General features: G+C 35.1%; 1 protein-coding gene across 7 annotated transcripts in view; it reads left to right on the top strand.

Moving 5' to 3' along the window:
* The window catches only part of PSPC1 (paraspeckle component 1), a 60,491-nt gene that overhangs the window by 27,930 nt on the left and 19,046 nt on the right, over window positions 1-13,515 (top strand). For 5 of the 7 annotated variants that reach the window (XR_004238207.1, XR_004238205.1, XR_004238206.1 and 2 more), the window contains exons 7-8: window positions 833-890; window positions 4,925-5,094. The exons of 1 other annotated variant lie outside the window; for it this stretch is intronic. Coding sequence is in view for 3 of the 6 variants with exons in the window: in XM_032099356.1 (XP_031955247.1) it covers window positions 833-890; window positions 4,925-5,094 (228 nt within the window). In the remaining 3 variants the exon portion in view is untranslated. Of the gene's footprint in view, window positions 1-832; window positions 891-4,924; window positions 5,095-8,263; window positions 12,438-13,515 lie in introns of those variants that run through there. One more of the 7 variants, XM_032099354.1, reaches the window with a different exon arrangement.

Raw genomic sequence — 13,515 nt, 5'->3', positions numbered from 1 at the left:
AAAATCCCTTGGAATTGTCTCTGATAGAGCATTTTGTTTTCCCATAAGTGATTATTTGGGTGATACTCTGGGTACTATTCTTTGAGTATTGTTTAACAGCACGCCTTGGTTTATGTTTAGTAATGTCAGAAATCTTTTGCTGTTGGGTGACTGAGCATCAATTGAATCTAGATCAATTTGATGTGTTATTTGTCTGTTTAGTGTAAATGCATGTTACAGTTTCTGGTGATACTACAGTTTTATGCTGCTTTAAAAGGATGGTTAGTATCTGAGCTAACATCAATAGCAAAGTATAATTCATTATAAATATGCCACCACCAAGTTAAGTCACAACTCTTGGAAAAATAATGAATTGGTAGGTTGAATTTATGTACCCCAACATAATACATCCGGGCTTGGTTTTCAATCAACACAAGTGTTTTTGTGTCATGAAATCAGAGTATTATTGAACCACAGCCTTTAAGCAAGTACTGTAGTAAGACCTGTTTATTTACAGGTAAAATAGAAACATATTTATTAATTAAAAACACTGTGTGAAGATGGATTCATTTGCAGTTGTTCACGTAACTGGGAGCTTTAGACTGCTGCATCTGATAAATGAAACTTGGGATATTTAATCTTTAATATGCAAAAATGTACAGCATTGTTATATTGAACTTATTAATCCATTTGGTATTATAGAAACCAGGAGTATAATTAACTTCATTCCTTGTACTATTTTTAATCAATGGAAACTTTTGAAACTTTAACATTTTTATTTTCATGGAGTGAATGGGAATGTTTTAAGTTCTAAGAATGATAGGTTGACCATGAAAACTATGTTTACTTTCAGAGAGAACAGGAAATGAGAATGGGTGATATGGGTCCTCGTGGAGCAATAAACATGGGAGGTAGGGATCTGAAGGAAAAAGGCTTCTGTAATGTAAATTTTTTTTTCTTTGGGACTGTACATGTTACTCAAACACTCTTAATTAAGTAATTAAGGAGTAAGCAATATTAGGAAATAAAAAAACCCCAACATATATCTTGCTTTCAAACAGCTTTTCCCTCCTACCCCCGGTGTATCTTAATTGCTTTGACTATACATGGCAAAAAATGATGTGCAAGTTGAACAAAAATCAGGGAAAGGTGATGCTCTGGGAGTTATCTGATACAAAAGAGGAATTTTATGTTAAAAAAATATTTGGCATTATTTTGGAGTGACTACCTATTCAGAGAAATTGTGACTGTCATTGCATGCAGTGAAATGATGTAGAGGTTAAAATTGGCAAGTTCTTCTTGACATACTTCATGAGATAAATGGATAACGTGCTTAATGTTCTACCAGTTTGCTCCAAGTCTCTATTTGCAAGTATTCTCAGTTAGCTCTTGCAACTTAAAATACTGTCACTGCTAAAAACTATTACTGTGTAGTCTAGAAGAGTATAATAACTAGCGCTTGCTCCATATATGCAGACTGAAACAATTTGGAATCTTACTTACCCAGAATATCTGCTTTTAAACAAGAGTGAAGATATTTTTTCAAAATCACCAAATCTAACTAAACTGTGTGAATTGTTAATCTATTGGAAGCTTCCTAATGGTAATTTAAAATAAAGATATAATTAAAAGAAAAGTAATAAAACTATTTTCCCCTATATTTTAAACTTGAGAGTACATGTAAAACTTAGTAAACATTTCACTTGACCTTTTGAGTATTGTGAATTTATAGAGTAATGAATCTGCTTTTCAGATTTTAAAACGGATTATTCACAATGTCCTTGCATTTATTGAGACTTATTTATGGCTGAAAAATAAAAACAGGCTTGTGCATTCAGGGATGATGAAAATTATTAAAAAAAAAATCTGAAGAAAGACATTGTGCAGTTATTTACAAATATTAAACTGAATCATAAATTAAAGCTTAATTTTTTTATTTTATAGTTGTACTTTTGCATATTATTGCAGCATACTTGAAAATTTCATTTAATTAGAAGACTTCATAAATATTGATACTGTGCCAGTTGTCCAGATCCACAAGATACACTTTTTACATGCAGATTTTAAATGTGTATTTACTGCAGTTCTTAACAATGATGTTATTGGTCTTGCTTTCTAAGTTTTATGTTAAGACTTGGTTTTAAACTTAATACTTTTAGAAATAAATTGTATAATTCCAAAAATGTTATAGTAACACTGAACTGCTATTTTAAAGTATCCATAGCAAATAAGTGTAGCATTTATTTCTGTAGAGCCTGGATTTTAAGTTCATTTCTCCAGCATATTAACTCCATTGGTACAACCAAAATAGTTGCTCCCAAAACTTGCAGTAGACCTTTAAATAGTATGTCTTTTGTTGTTGACAGTAGCATCCTTTGTCAACATTTCTGTTGGAACTATAACTTTATTTTTAACTGACCTTACCTGTGCCATTTGTGACTTTTTATAATGTGGGACTGAGGGAGCTCATGATAATTTCCTTAGAAAGCAGAGTACCTCTGTGGCAGATTTAATAAGTTTCGGGCTGACTTGTGCAGAACTGCTCGTTTTTACAGCTTTCTGTGACAAACAAGTTCTGAGAGAATATGTATGCCTCATCAGAGCACTTAACTGGATCCGTAGTGCTAAGTACAGAGTATAAACTTTAATATAGAAAAGGCTTTTTTGGGGAACTGTCTCTGCATTGATGAGGATTAATGACTGGCATGTTGGTGCATTTCAGACATTGAGTGGACTTTTTCAGCCCTTCAGTTTGCAGGAAAAAGCTTTTTTTTTAAGTGTCTGCATTGTGGCACGAACACTAATGACTGTTAGTCACTAATTTCCATCTGTTGCTGGACATGGTCCTGTAAATTAACTCCTCACATCAGTGTCCCACCAAAAAGAAAGGACAATCAAGTGGTTAGCTCTTAGGGTCTGCTTTGGAGATAGGAGGATTTTGGAGGACCTCTGACTTACAGCTAATATATAATATACAGCTAATTGTAGTGGCCTCTCGCTGCAAGTATGCAGGGCCCCACTCTCTCTTTGCATTATACTCCACAGTTTTCCTCCTTTCAGATCTGCTTCTGCCTGAAACAGGATCAGTATTCTAGAGGTTTGACAGTATAGGTTGCTATATGCCACCTGGGTGCATTTGTATGATATGGAGCATGAGAACTTTGTTGCAGCTGACAGATAAGTGACAGTACCTGTGAGTGGCCAGCTGGCTCAGGTTAATTAGGCTGATAAACAAGCCAATAGCAAGTAATTTAGCACTTAGTTAATGGTGCTACTGCCTGCACTAAGTGCTGCTACCGTCATGATAGTCCTGCAGAGTGCCTCTAGCCTCTGAGAATAAAGGTTTCTCCTTACACTGGCAGTTTACACTTCTTTTCCTTCTATACTAACTGAATGGGTGACAGTAAAAAACCATTTTAGAGCATATGCTGCTGTAATTTTCTTGAATTGTAGCACGGTCTTCCACCTGCTACATGAACTGATCATGTGTATGGGTAGGTGAGAAGCATCCAACCTGAGTGTACCTTTGCTTTGACTTAGTGTTATGGGGAGAGGTTTGGGAGTTATTCATTACTAAGCTCAAAGACTTCTGCTTTTCAAAATTAGAGGATTTCTGTCACTTGTAATAAACTTGCTCAGCACTTCTCATGTGCTACTGTGTAGCATGCATTGTTTTTGCTAAGGAGTTTGTGGTTGGCATAATGTATATGATCAAACCCAGGTCTTCAATTTTAGCAGCAATATCTTGATGCCGTGATTTCACTGGCTGCTGTGACATGGTGTACTCAAGGCAAGTAATACAGATGTAATTTTGCATACCTGCAGATAGTCGCAGTGCTGTATCTGTGCCAAGTAGCCTCCTTTCAATGATGTGTATTTATATATTCGTTACTAAAAAAGTGCAGTTGTGCTGAGAAGTGAGAGGGTTTATTTTTAAAATATAAACAACAGGCTTATTAGTTTAACAACATGTCAGATTTCTTTATATTATTAAAGTGTGTACTTAAAGTGTACACTAAATTCAAAAGGTATGCTTTCTTCCATTATCAAATTTTGAATGCATACTTTGGGCTGAAAAGGATGGATTATTATGGGGGGCGGGGGGAATGCATCACCACCAGCCTTGAAGTTGATATTTCATAATAGTAAGATGTGAGGTAGATAATCAGACCTTTTTCTTTCTTATAGCAACACGTGAAAATGCTGTGAAGGCATTTTTACCTATGTGTTATGATGTTAGTGAGGACTGGCAGAGTGATGCTTCTTAGTGTAATATTACAGCTAATGATCTCCTCAGAATATGTTTTCAAGATTTTCTTCGGCCTCTTGGATTCAGAATTTTGGAGAAGATCGTTCTGTTATTTCAATTTCTAACAAAACTACTTAGTTTTCTGGTACCTATACCATAAGTAATTACAGCTAAATGCAAGATTTTATTTATGCTATATTACTAATAGTTGGTTGTGAAGTTGAGTACCATCCCTGGTATTGCTTAGGCTAATATACTGTACACTATATCAATTAACATACTACTGGTAGAAGACTTCTTGCAAATGTACATTTCATCTGTTAAGATCCTGATATAGCCAAGTTGTCTTATAGCTGCTAATGTATGTAAAATCACTTGAGATTTTTGCTAATTTGTGGTGTGCATACTGCATATAGATGCAATATGAACACTTTGGTTCCTGCACCGGAACTGTACAGCTATATTTAGCTGTAAAGGTTGGGATTTTCACATGAGGCAAATTATGCAGAATAATAGAGATTATTTAAAATCTGTTTAAAAGCAGATGATTGAGATAAATGTACAGTCTCAAAGAATATGTATATTTTTTTCCAGTATTTGAATCTTGTACATTTGGCTTTTTAAGTATTGTAAATTGTTTGTTTGTTCTTGTAAAATTAAGATAGGACAGCTCTAAGTATAGATTGTTTTGCATAGATGCGTTTAGCCCAGCACCTGCTGGTAACCAAGGCCCTCCTCCAATGATGGGTATGAATATGAACAACAGAGGAACTTTACCTGGCCCTGCAATGGGTCCTGGTCCTTCCATGGGACCAGAAGGAGCTGCAAATATGGGAACACCAATGATGCCAGATAATGGAACAGTGGTAACGTATCACATATTTAATTACTTTGAATAGCTGTCATGTCTCATGGCCCATTTTTGTTACCAAAGGTATTTTCACGCTGAGTAAGAATATGTTATGATCTGTTTAAAGTATTTGATAAAACTTTGTCATGAAAATAATTTGCAACCCATACGGGAAATATTTTTTTTGCTATTACTGTGAAAACCCTACTTCCCTTAGGAAAGGTAGTCTGTAAATTTAGACTTTTGCTCTTCTTTTCCTTAGTAAAACTAAATTCCATGAATTAGCTTGTTGGGGTTTTTGATGAACAGTTAAATGTTGGAAGGTACAAAGTGTGAAGATATCTTTGTGTAAAGTATTTAATTTTTTAAAGCAACTTTAGTGTTCTTTATATTTCTTTTCTAACACTGTTAAACGCATGAGATTGACAGTAATTATGCCACTTAGAAAATCAGTAGCCAACAGCTATTGATAACTGTCATATCAATACAGGAAAAAGAATATTGCGCAATTGCCACGGGTAATAGGGAATGTCTTCTATACATCTGGAATTTTTAATCAAGGGCAGATAGGCGATTGGGATGCAGTTAAAGCACTAGCCATTCTTGCTTTGTTCTCATAGGCAGTCATTTTTCCTAGCTGTAATGTCTTATGTAGAGAAACAACTATATAATTTAAAATCTGACTTTTACATATTTTTTCAGTACTGTTCTGTTACTAGATACTTGGATTAGTGGTGGTGTGACCTAAAGGAGAATGTAGTATTAACAGTTACTCTGTTACAGTTTTATTGGAACACAGAAGCATTTTGTAGCTGTGGTTTTTTTATATGTAGCTTCTCATCAGTATCTGTCTGAGATTGAGAAATCTGTATAATGAAGTTAGAACAAAATCCTTTGTTCCACAGAGGAAAATGAGATTTCGATTTTGCACAAAATATATTGTAGGTCTGGTCTTTACCAGTTAAAAAGGAGAGGATCTTACTTCACATCATAGGAGCCAGCTCATTTTATCAGTTGTGTCATTTCTCACAAAGTGGGGAGGATGCTATCCACAAAATACTGGATTTGGAAATGCTTTTGCTGGAGACCACTGGTCACCTGAAAACATTCTCTTGTGATTATATACACTGAAAAAGAGCTGTATGGAAAAGAACATGGTATCATAAATCACGGTATCTAGCTTAAACTGTTGTTTTTCTACAAAAAGTCATTCCAGGTATGGAAATGTAGGAAATATACTGACACTTCAAAATGCATGTTTTAAAAAAAAATCCTTTTTCATTCCATTTTTTTATGCATGCTTCTGAAGGACGAATTAGATTTTAGCTTTTTTCTTCATTTTGGACTTTGAAGGTTTTTAACTTGGAGGTCAGGCCCCTACAGAAAGGCATAGCCTTATTGTATTGTTGCTGTTGTTAGACACTTTAAAGAGCCTTTGAGGGCTATCTACTAAAACACTGTAACAGTTATTTTCCACCGAGGGAAATGAAGAATATGCTTTATAGATCAGAAATACAAATTTAATGTTTTTAATTGGATGTTTGTCTGAAGACTTGAAGGGAAAGTTGTAGCAATCTTCCTTTTGTTTCACTGCAGTCTTTTGAAACATGGATTGTCTTTGCACATAACGTTTTAAAAGTAGCTTCCCCCACTTACATTAGTGTAGTCAGTTAATTACAGCAGTTTTCTTGTTAGCTAGAAAGAGAGGTCCTTATTGGAAAGAGGACTTGACTTTTTGTCCAAAAATCATATGGTAAAGGGATCAGGAATATGTGATAAGTTACTTGTTGAAATTCATATCCATGGCTAACCAGCTGGCATGCATTAAGATAATTTCATAACAGTTTTTACCCAGTGCTACAGATTTAAAGGTACTTTGGCTCAGTAGGAGATCTTTATGCGGCTCTTGAAGTAACCTTTCTCTTATATAATGTTAAACTTGAAACAATGCACATACATACAACCATGATCTAGGTTGCATGTATTTTTATCTATATAGATAGAATGCTGGGGTTTTAGTTACATATACATATATATATGAATTAGCAGACTCCAGAACTGCTGAGCTGTACTGCTGTTACTGGAGTTAGGCTTTCAGAAGAATTATTTTCTGGTTCAAGCATATAAATAAAGTGCTGGTCTTGAATGTTCTTGTTGAACTTTGAATACCTGGGGAGTTGGTGTAGATCTCCGTACAGAAGGAATTTCTTCTGAAAGCGTAACTGCCCTTAACTGGTGAATGAGGAGTTGTTTCCACATCTGATTATACCATGGATCTATGCTTTTAATGGTTTATGTTGAGTTTAAATTTCACCATGTGGGGTTCTATTTTTAAACACTTGCATAAATACTGAACTGTAAGTGCTCAGATGCATGTTTTCTGTTTCGGGTCTTAATTTCTAAGTAAATAAATCTGTGTAAGCAAATAAATATCCTGTGTAAGGATATATACCTTTACTAATATTAAGCATAGAGCTAAGGAAAGTAAATATGGAATATTAAATGGATTTTTACCTCACACTGATATTTCAGAATGAGCCTTAGTTACATAACAAGTTTTTTATAAACTAGGTGTAGTCCAGTTACGCATTTTGTCACTATGTACTTTTGTTTGGACAGAATTTTAAAAGCCTTAACTAAAGATTTCTGAAGTGCCATACAAAAGGCTAACTCCAGGTGGAATGGACTTGAAATATCCATAGATATGTGGGTATAGTAGTCTTAAGGCTATTAAAAGAATAAATATTCAGTGTCTAGAAATACAAAAGCTGATTTCCTCCCCGCCTAGTTTGATAATGTTTCTCTGTCTAATTTATTTAAGGGAGAAGCTTTGTAGTTGGTATGTGAGGCACAGTAGGGCTTAGATATAAAACTGTTTGCTGTCTCCTCTGTTACATAGAGAATATACATTGCTTGAGATGTGCTTGTAAGGATGAAGTTACATTCAGCACCAGAGTTGGTCTTAAGTATTGTTTTGAAGTTTCAATTTACTTACAAAGTTGGAGCATAACATTAGCACTCTTTAATTTCCAGCTCTTTTTCCATAATAACTAATTGAATTGCTCCTTTCTTCCTTCTATGTGTGATCCTGATTCTGCTGGACTATCTGCTGAACTCCATGACAACATCACTTGTGGTTTTTGTTGTAACTCATATTTGGCATGTTCCAAATGGACTTGTGTTAGCATAATGAGAGATTCCCTCAAGGAGGCCCATCCCAGATGGGTTCACCTCTGGTTAGTAGAACGGGCTCTGAAACTCCTCAGCCACCAATGAGTGGTGTAGGTGCCGTGAGTGGTGGACCTGGTGGCTTTGGTAGAGGAAACCCAGGGGGCAACTTTGAAGGACCTAACAAGCGTCGCAGATACTAAATCTCAATTAATTCCTTACTGTTTTAGAAATTCCAGTAAAATTATACAGTGATATGCCTTTATAATTTTAACTGTTATCTGGAAACGGTTCTATTGTTATTGTAGTCTTTAAAACAGTTTCTTTTGTAAAACTCTTTTTGTATTCAGTCATAGGCTTTGTAGTATAGAGCAGAAATGATGCGGATCATTATATAAGGCAATGTGTTTGTGACTCTAGCAAAATACAATGTGTGACTATGCTGTAAAACATGCAGTTATCTGATTACAATAAAACAAAAATCACTGGAAAGGATTTTGGGAATGTTATTACTGAGTAAGAATAATTCTGTGCTTAATTATAAGTGGCATAATTTTCATTTTTTCATAGATTCTACTATGTGTCAAGAAAGTTCCATTCTTAATAGTAATTGTTTAGCTAAACTGCATGGTGCAGTACATACTATGAAAAACTTAAAACACAACTGCTTTTGTTTTGACTTTCAAAGAGCGTAAAATTTTATGCAAAGTATTCTCAAAGATACTATGTCCTTGCTTCTCAATCCACCATAGCAAACTTAGTCACAGTAGGCTTTACAACAGAGGTTATCTGTTAGACAAATTATTAGAAAATTTACCTTGGGGGGGAAAAAAAAACTTTGGAAAGGAATCTGTATGTATGCTTTATTCACAACAGTATGAGTGAATTTACCTAAACCGTATTTATAGAGGAGAAAATTGGTTGTGATCTCTTTGTGTTCTGCTGATGGTTAAAGTATCTTCCCATTGCAAGGAAGGAGACATTTCTGCAAGCTGGTCAAAAGCTTTCCACTGTGTTTGCACATCATTATTAATAAGAGTACTTTTTCCCCAGTGGTTGGTTTGAGTAGAACCACGTCTGTTATCAATGAGTAACTGTTTAATTAGGAAGCAAATACATGTTTTCCAGTGAAAGTAAGTGTTCGCTTATAGTGGAGTAATACACAATTAGAAGGGTTGCACATGAGTATTCCTCAGAATGATGAATTTGGAAAATGCCCATTTACAGCACAACTCATGGTACATTTGCTGATGGAGTTTTAAGATAAAACTAATAGTAAAGCTATTAGGAAGCTTATTCTGATTCTGCTTTTGTCAGTCTTGGAAGTTGATGGAAAAGACCTATTGGTTCTATTCCTGCAATGGCAATATGTAGGGATATTGGTTGGTTACTGTTACTCTTTTTCCTGTGCAAAATGCTTGTAAAATAGGAGTGTTCTTTTTTATCAGTTCACTCACATTTTCAGAGGTAGAAATTACTAAATTTTTTCTGCATGAATAGTTACACTAAATTGGTTAAAAGCTGATTTGAAATAACCTGGTGTCCTAATAACATCCAAATGGTGTATACATAGCTCAGCATGGGATGCAAGCAACAGAGAGGTCATGTGTGTGTTACTTGTTAATGTAGCAGTGATAGTCTCAGTGGATGGAATTTTGAGCAAACAGTTAACAAGAAAATTGCAGCATTGCTGGCATTTTGGAAATACACTGTTATTTAAATTGCCAGTTTTATATGGCTTAAGATACTGTTTTCAGACAATTCAGGAGTTACCTTGTGTGTAGGTCCTCACTTGTGACATCTGTACTTGCTAAGCATTTGCCTTTAGATTGTCTTTAATGTTGCCATTTTTTGCTTGACTTGATACACGCCACACTTCATAGTTTGTAATACAATACTGAGTTACCTTTAGAGTCTGACATACTCTTTCCCCTTGGTATATGTATCACATTATAGCACTCATTCTTAAAATAAACCTCAACCAAACTGCAAATGGTTTTGCTTGACACACTGGTCCTAAACCTCAAGATTTGGGAAAATTGCTGGTTTTTCACTGCTATAAACTAGAGTTTACATATAGCAACCACTTAAGCTCTCTGCTCTAGTGTCCTTCATTCAATTGAAAATGCAGTATGCATTGGTATCTAGTAAAGTGTCTAAATATGAGATTACATTTTTCTTGTCTTTTCTGCCCTTGTACATGACTTTTTTTAGGGGATTGAGAAAGTACTGGTGTGAATTGGTAGTTCTAAACTGTAAAGCTGTACAGGGAACATGTTTTAAATACAAATTGAACTAGCTTCAAAAAGTTGGTTCATTTTCTTCAAAGGAAAAGGCTGTGTCGTTCAGGCCTTTTAGCTAGCTCCTGTATATTTGTTTAGCTGTGTAAACCCTCCTCCTTGTAGTATTTGAGTATGTTTCAGAAGAACATTAAATATACTAAATCTGCAAAAGTGGTTCATTCTTTCCATGCCAGCTTCATGCTATTTTAAGTGCATGTTTGCTGGACTGTGGTTTTGGTAGCAAGTGGAGGTATGCATGTATTTGAAAGTTATTAGAGGTTTTATTTAACTTTAGTGATTATCATTCCACAGTTGTGACCTGCCCTTCCTGTAAACCTCTGATTTGGATGGCTCTGCTGCATTGTAGCAGTGGATTTGTCAGCTGTCCTTACTGCAGAAAATCATTCAATCTACTTTTAAATGTCCATGAACCAAGTCCTAACAAATAAATACTGAAATGTTGACTTTGGGCACGTTGTAAAGATTTCATGAAGAATGCCTTTTGTAGCTGATGACACGCTGCTAAGTTCAGCTCTTAAAAGCTTTCTTTGGGCTGCCTGGCTCAACTGTGAAGGCAGTGCTTCTTGTTTTGCCAAATGTGGTAGTAACTGATCCTAGCTGTACAATAAACACCTAATTTTGTTAAAAAAGGAATGGTCCCAAATTGTTTCCTAAAGATGTGGAGATGTGGCCAGCCAGTGTTTTTGCTTGAAGGTTCTGCCCTTTTGCTAAAGTGATTGATTTTTCTTGTTCCTCGTCTGGTTGATCAGTTTATCATTTTTTCTGTGTACACGTCCTCAGCTACCTTTGCACTGTTTCACTGGAAAGCACAGTGGAGTCCTGACTCTCTGCTGTATGCTATGCTGAAACAAATAGGCTTGGAATATATATGAATCTGCCAATTACAGTGCACTTACTTTTGTAATGTACTTACTGAGTTTTTACATTATTCCTGAAATTTCATATTCCTAATCTGCCTAATTTTCCTGTGAGATACAATTTTAGTACTTAAAGATAACAAAGCTTTACTATACCATTTAAGTTAAACATGCCAGTACCAGCTTGTCTAACTACATTTGTGTTTGTCACCTCAGTCACTTGAAGGGGAGCTACTGGATGTTTAAGAAATAAAAAAAAATTCATTTTGGTTGTCCTGACCAGTGTTCTCATTAGATAAAGGATGTTGATATCTTGGGAAACTTCATGGTGATCCTAATATACTTTACTGTATTTATTTCCTAAGGAAATCATGAATTACTGTGGATTACCTAGAAAGAAAATTCCTGACCTGCAGTTGTTTTATTTATTGTCCACATAATTTTTATCCAGTTGTACATAAAGATATAATAAGCTGGAGATTCTTACTAGAACAAGAAGTTAAAATAGATGGCAAGAAGATAATATGAACTAAATACTGCATTAATTTAACTGTAATCCAGAAGGATTTTGTACTATGCATTCTTTTAAGGAGCATTCTGATCTAAGGTATGCTGCCACATGTTAAAATGTTATACCCAACTCATTTCTCTCTTTTCCACTCTTGATTTCAGCTATAGAATAATTTGTTATTACAAATTCTTTGCAAGGTACTAAGCACAAACACAGTGACATTCACGAGCCATGTGTTGCTAAACAGTTGCAATCTACCTTGAGATAACTTGGCTCAAAAATTCTGAAATAACCAATCTAAAGGCAGATTCTCAAGTGAAAACCAAAACCCTGTAGGCCTTTTGAAGGGAGAAAATATACTTGAAAGAGAGATGTTCAGCAAATTAATGGTGTGCTCTGGTGACATGAAGTTCATTTTATTTAAGCATGTTGCAGAAACAAATTTTTTGCATACTTCTTAATTTATATATTTCTTATAACAACTTGTATCATGATTTTTCCCGTCACAAGTCAAACTGAAGTGTAATCAAACTACTAAAATTGCGTGGAAGGCAGGGTAGCAACTAGAGTCAGTTTATGTTGGACCACAAATGTGAAGGGATTCTAAATGCCATTCCCAAGACTTGAAGTGTTGCATATCCACAGGTGGTTTTAGAGTCTGCATCCAGCATCTTTTGTTAGCTTGTGCTTGTGGCCAAGAGTGGGGGACTTCAGAGAGCACATACTTCCAATGCAATTTAATTGTCTTCTCAGGAGCCCTGAAATTATTAACATGGGCACTGTGCTGTCATCAAGATGCAGAATCATCTTGAAGTTTGGTGCTTTCCTTGGGCTGTTACCTCGCTCCTAGAGTGAGGGAGTATCAGTCCAAACTTCCCTGATTCATGAACAGTAAGGAGGGAGTGAATGTGGCCTGTGGGAAATGCAGAGGTTGGACATTACTACTTTAGATTGTTGGCTATTCAGTGCTAGTTTGGTGGCAAATGTTGAACTTGTAGTAACCCGAAAGCATTTGTTTTCTTATAAATTCACCTATTGAAATGTAAGAACTTAATAACAATAAAAGGATTCACTAAAAACTTGGAATACCTAATGTTCCCATTGGACGTTTTTATGTTACCTTTCGTTACCTTTTCAGATACACTGTGAAGTAGTCTTAGCAATCTCACCAGTTTAGTGTGTTTTCTTAATAGTTTTGGGTGTTTTCCCATAAAGTATTTTAAAAATCATAGCTGTAGGCCTTTCAGGTGTGTTTTCTCAGTAATCCATGAAATACTGAAGTTAGTTATAAAATTGTCTAAAATGTTACTTGTAGAATAAATAAATGGAACATTAAATTTTCATGAAAACAGTACTTTTTATGTTTTTAAATGCGTGGAAACAAACCCTCAATTGTTCATTTCCAGTGGGATAGATTTAATAGGTCTTTTCCATCTTGAACTTCCTTAAGATACTATGAAAATTAATATAGCTGAAATTTGGAGGCATTCTTATTAATGACCTCAGCCTGACTTTTAAAAGCAGCACAAGACAAGTTTCTTCAGAAAAGAGTTTGGAACATCAGCCCTTTTTTCCTAATTGAAGGAACTATTCGGAAA

The sequence above is a fragment of the Corvus moneduloides genome, chromosome 2 (genome assembly GCF_009650955.1).
Source record: "Corvus moneduloides isolate bCorMon1 chromosome 2, bCorMon1.pri, whole genome shotgun sequence".
In the NCBI taxonomy this organism is placed as follows: Eukaryota; Metazoa; Chordata; class Aves; order Passeriformes; family Corvidae; genus Corvus; species Corvus moneduloides.
Note: the sequence above shows the minus strand (reverse complement) of the source record. Positions and strands in the feature narration are given on the sequence as shown.